This window comes from Euprymna scolopes, chromosome 1 (genome assembly GCF_053919585.1).
Source record: "Euprymna scolopes isolate OS-2025 chromosome 1, ASM5391958v1, whole genome shotgun sequence".
Taxonomy (NCBI): domain Eukaryota; kingdom Metazoa; phylum Mollusca; class Cephalopoda; order Sepiida; family Sepiolidae; genus Euprymna; species Euprymna scolopes.
The window spans coordinates 27,594,884-27,600,883 of record NC_136482.1 but is presented as its reverse complement, the minus strand read 5'-3'; the positions used below and the strand labels follow the sequence as shown (position 1 = coordinate 27,600,883).

Sequence of the window (6,000 nt, the reverse complement as noted above, 5' to 3'; positions counted from 1 at the left end):
TAGTAGCTGGACATCGACGGGCACTGGAACGGATGAAAAGAGTGAGCGGGAGGCTGTCAGAGTCCCTTGAAGGTACCGGAGTGAGCAGGAATCGCTAACGTTGTAGGTATGTGCTGGGACCGCTGGAATTGAGTTGTAGGAGTGAGCTGGAACCGCTGGAAGCTGCAGAGTGGTACAGGAAGCTGCAGGAGTGAGCTGAAAATGCAGGAGCAAACCGGTTTCAGAGAAGTCGCTGGAAGCTGTAGGACGCTGCTGAAGTCGCTGGAAAGGGAGGTCTCAGAGGACAAGCATTGGCAGAGAGTAGAGTATTATCACATTCTGGTAGTTTGTGACTCGTCCTTAAAAGGACGGTTTGGATCGCATTAATAGTTTGGTAGTTAGTTCTGAAAATGGATGTTTAAACTACTGATGCCACTGTTGCTGAGTCCCTCGGCTGCTGGGCTCACTTACTTAACAAGAGCGCATCGAAGTTGATATTAGGGAGTCTCCTAGATTTCTAGTAGTCTCGCGATTTGCTGAGAATCGCTGGTTTCATGGAAAAACGTTCCAGTTACAGACATTGGTTCGATAAACAAACAAATGACTGTAATTAATTTCAGGCCGGATTTCTTACAGTCAAAAATATATTAGGTGTTTCTTGGCTGTGTATATATTGATCTGTTCAAAATCAAAGTCTGTTGTTTTGTTTACTTGAGACAAATAAAGTTTTACGTGTTTTTTCTTTGTTGTTAAAACGATTGCTATTTTTAGCACGCATGGTCGTGACGTGTCGGTCATGTGTTTGTCTCTGCCGACAGGCGTATTCGAGTTTAATGTAAACAAAGGAACGTTAACATGACATTATGACAAACGTATCAAACTGTGTATTGACAATTATGGGAAGCATAAAACTTACTGAAATAAAATGGCATTATACGTACATTCAAGAAATAGAACTCTTAACTCTTTTCCTTAAGTGGTCTCCGGGTCTTGATAAACTGTGACTATATGGTAAAAAAATAATTTTTCTTTTCATTATTTCTTATTTTGTGTTTTTATTAAGCTTCTAAATGTGTCGAATCATTTTGGCCCACGTTGTACTTGGTGCGCAAACATTAAACAAGTTACTATGACACTGGAATAGAGCGGAAAGAACTGGAAATATGGGGTAACTTGCCATCAATAATACTCCAGGGAAAATCACCGGTTCACGTGATATAATAAAAACATATAATACAACCAAAATTAACATAAAAAACAAAGCAAAACATAAGGATAAAAATTAAATGAGTATATATTTAGTCAAATATGGAAGATGAAAGAAAAAGGTACCAATTGCCATCAGAACACTTTGTAAGAAATTCTGCAGAAATAAGCAAGCCTTTTATTGGACGGTTTCTCCACCCACGGATTTATTTTAACCAATCAAATTGCATGTTATAACTAAATGCCGAGAATGTTCTCGGCGCCAAATTCCCTTTTCAGATCAGAATCCGAGAAGACGCAGAGTTGGAAACACGTGGATTTTCACTCGAATCGAGGCAGCGAAAATTATTTGTTGCTTCGAGACGTTTTAATGCCCAAATGTGGAGCGGAACATTATCATTGCAATTACCATTGCCCTTAAGTAGAGCGAATTTATATTTGCACGCTTGTGCTACAATTTAATGTCTGTCAAGACGAAATTAAGGTCTACGGTTTGACCTGACTTGTCTGCCATTGGACTGATTCTACAAGGACTCCTCGTGTATGCCCTGCCAGCAGCATCCAACTAGGAAGACACCTCTAAATCTCCAACCGACGCACTATTTCGTTAGCGGTAATTCTACCCAGCCTTTATCGAAGACGAGCTATTATTCCCTTCGGGAATGTTACCAGCCCATAGACCTTTTTTACTTTAATAAAATTTGCGTTGAAGTTTTAAGGTGAGCTTGTTGTAATTTCTGTTTGGTTTTCTTCCATTGTGCCGAGGGCAAAAACCTTGTGAGAGAAATCTAACAACTTACAGCCAACGTTGAGATTTTAGTGAGTGTGAATAGAAGAGCTTTGAACTCATGGGAAAATTGGAATCAGTCATTTAAATTTTAGCCAAAATATATAGAAATAATAGCAAGCATCTTAGTGTTGTCTGATCGTAAAATGCGTTTAAAAATGATATGTATTAAAAATAATATGTATAATATTAAATTTCCTAAAGAATTGACCAATATTTGTAAAAATCTAAAAAATGTTAAAAGAATTATTTTACAAACTTGGGATGCAGAATAAGGACCGTATTATAGTCGGAATTTTCTGGGCAGTTTACGTAAAACGCAAAACTGTCGAAACGCTAAGCTAGAGAAATCGCAGCGGCTAACATTATTTAAGAAAAAAATATTAGCTATCATTTGCTTGTTATATAAGAAAAATTAAGTATTTGTCTTGATTTGAACAAAAATTTTTTGTTTGTTGTTCAAAAATAAATATTTATTAAGGCAATTAACTTATGATGCGTGTCTTTTTTTATTTATTTAAATTTAAATTTTCTGAAATTGCGTAAAAATTGTTCAATATGTTCATATGTTACACATTTTTTACGTTCATTGTTCATATTTTTTTTTTAAGGTTTTTCCATATTTTTCATATTTTTTACATTTTTTCCATATTTTTGCACATTTTTCTTACGTTTTCCCATATTTTTACTTGGTCACATTTTTTACAGTTTTCCATATTTTTTCACACTTTTTTCTTTTTCACATTTTTCTAGAAAGTGCGATCAAATACAAAATTTCCACTAAAATCTCGTATATTCTCGTCTGAACTCTAAAATGCCGCGATCACACGTAACGGGCGCCGAGGAGGAAGTATCGGATACGATACAAGAACCGGAACTAGTTAAACTACAGCGACAAATGAGAGTTCTGGAAAACAACCGAAAGTCATACATGGACGAAGTGAAGGACATCCTTCGCAAACAAGAGTAAGTTTTTTCTTTTAAATGAAATACGAATCAAAACTAGAGTTGATGTATATACATCTCTATATACAAGGGACTATGTTGCTTTTTTCTCGTTTTTATCTTATGATGGGAAAGGATTGCTGATATTCATATATTGATTCTTCTGTTGGTAGATGGAGCACAATTTTGAGGAAGAACGATGAGTCCGATTAAAATTAACCATATTTTATTTCTATAAACGGAGGAAAGCAAAAAGTGAACCTTGGGTTTACTTTTGGCAACCTCGTAACTTGTTTCTCTTTCCTTTAGCCCTCACATCTTATGAGCGATGTTTCTGACAAAGGAGAAAGAATCTATGTTTCGAAATCTATTCATCATATTTATATTTACATTTATATTGAATTTTTTTTATATTGAAGTAGTGTTTCTAGCTCCTTACGTCAAGAGTTAAAAACTTCAAAGTAAAAAAATAGCTAAAGATAAATGTTATATTGATTCTTCCCCCTTTTGTCAGAAACATTGTTGAATTATAAGGTTAGTTTCGTTCCTTCATGGCGCACAGAGTTCTCCACTTTACAAACTGATTCTGAGACTAACTTTGACCTCATGAAGAAAATAATCCATCCATCCATAGGCTTTAAGTCCCTGGGAGGGCATAGGCCATCTACAACTTTGTAGATGCTTTTGTATAGAGGAGTTCTTTTTACAGGGTGAGGGTGCTGGCCTCACGCCTAACCTTCCCAGAAGGTACGTACAGCGCCTAGCCTTTCCAAATAGTCACCCATCTGGTACTGGCCAGGCTCAACGTTGCTTAACTTTGGTGATCTGGCGAGAACCGGTGTGTCAACGTGATTGTGCTGTACTGAAGAAAATGATGGAACAAAGTAAACCAACGAATCGAGCTTCTCAGATATACGCAAGAACGCATCTACAATGTCCTGCTTATCTAAGATCTGTGTAATTTGGGCGAAAAGCATTGGTTTCTTTTGTCACAAAGCCACTGACATGTGTGTAGCAGCGGTGGCATCTTGGCCTATGCAAATGACCTAGCTATGACGCGAGGTGACGTACAGCGGAGAAAGAGAAAGGAAATAAAAAGAAGGAAAAACATATAATGAAGAAAGAGACTTTTAAGCACTTGTCGACACGGCAGAGTTTATTTAAGCATGTCGAAGTATGACAAGAACTTTTAAATAAGATGCAAGACGTGCTAATCCTCCGGACTTTTGCCAGATTTTCTGGAGGCTGTGAACCGTTAAACGAATTATACACATAACAGCTGGTTATAGCTGCAGACTAAAAAAAACTGTTAATTGACTCATATTTACCACTCTCCCACTGCGAGAGGATATGATACAATGCCAAAATGTGGTAAAATGGGCTGGCATCTCAAGAGGAGGAGCACTCTGCCCCTACAAAAATAGGTTTGAGTAGTCCCATCGGCATTCTGCAGTGGGGGCGCCTCAGACAATAAGAGATAAACTTGTTCCTCCCGAAAGCTGGAGGCAAGATCTGGGGGGGGGGTGAACTTCCTAGAGCTACAAATAACTGTTAATTAACTTGAAGAGAAGAGGAAAGCAAGAATGCTACCATATTGTTGCTGGCTTGGGAAATACGTGTCAGGTGGTTTGTTGTGGAAACGACCGTTAATATACATCTTTTCTTTTAACCAAAAAAGAAAACATATGGCAAAATTCTTTCCTTTGTTTTTTCGGGTCCATGTTAACATGTAACTGCCACGTTTTATACTGACAGAAAGGATGTACGTTATACTTTGGCATACACGGCGACCAGCAATGATAGTTTTCAAAGAACAAAGTTATTTATCAATTTTCCATTACCGAATTTCGGAACAGTATTCACATCTAATCTAGCACTCTGTTCTAAAGGTTTTGCTAAAAATAAGCATAAACTAATGTCTAGTATTTAAAGAATAAAATATTGGTTGAAATCACTGAATGTTTACCGATCGATAGTAATAAATGGCAACCTTATCTCCATATATATTTTAATTGCACAAATTCCCCTCTGGACCAAAGAAATCGTAGTTTTGTAACAACAGATGCCACACACAAACTCAATACACCTACGCTGATAGCCACTATCTTATATAGCTTACCATTTTTTCCACATTCACTCTTGATAATAAAATGCTACATTACATTCGATAAACAACACTATCACAATCACCACATCAACATAGGTAGAAGCTCCTATTTTCTCTCTCCCTATATATATATATATATATATATATATATATATATATATATATATATATATATATATATATATATATATATATAGTGCTCTTACCACTACCAGATTTAACCGGGTCCAATTCTACATTTATATACTATAGTGTGATTACATCCTCTGTAATTGGCTAAAACATGCATAGACATAACATATTCTTTACGATTTTCGAAGCCTAAATAATAAGGCTCTCTATCCATGTTCCGCTCTTTCTGATTGGCTAAGACGTGTCATTCTCATCTTCCAGAATGAAATTAATTCCTAAATAAATGAGCATTTCTAAAAGTTTTCAAAAATGGCGTCGGTCTTCCCATGAGACACTAGCGCTTAAAAAAAAGAAATACAAACATATTGACCGCTCATAAACAGACAATTAAATACTGATAACCTTATTTACTGAAACAAAATAGCACAAGTAAAAACCTTTATATATATAATGTTTTTTCCGTCTTTGCTTGCATGTATGGAATACTAAAAACATGTAAACACATTAATGGTTTGGGAATGTAAGCATTACAAAATACCGACATGGCACTACCCCTACCCCCCCCCCCCCGAAATAAAAGTTTACCCTGAAAAAAAACGTTTTCCTTGGACGGACATTTACTATTCCGGTTGACGATGAGATTGTTTTACACTGATTACCTACGCTACAGTTTTAACGTAAATTTCATTGCATACAGAAACACTTATTTATGTGTTTTAACCAATTTTGAATTCTATGGAGTATTTTATTTAATTTTCTTTTCCAGATTGGTTCTCGAAATTGCGCACACGTTAACTATTTTGTTTTTTGGGTGGGGGTAAATTTGTATATTGGGTCCACCTCC

At 36.2% G+C, this 6,000-nt stretch overlaps 1 protein-coding gene across 1 annotated transcript in view; it reads left to right on the top strand.

Moving 5' to 3' along the window:
* The first annotated feature begins 2,731 nt into the window (after positions 1 to 2,731).
* LOC145279993 (coiled-coil domain-containing protein 63-like) overlaps positions 2,732 to 6,000 on the top strand; it is an 83,152-nt gene continuing 79,883 nt past the window's right edge. Inside the window, exon 1 of the mRNA XM_080131603.1 lies at positions 2,732 to 2,938. Within this exon, the coding sequence (XP_079987729.1) occupies positions 2,787 to 2,938 (152 nt within the window). The 5' untranslated portion in view covers positions 2,732 to 2,786. The remainder of the gene's footprint in view (positions 2,939 to 6,000) is intronic.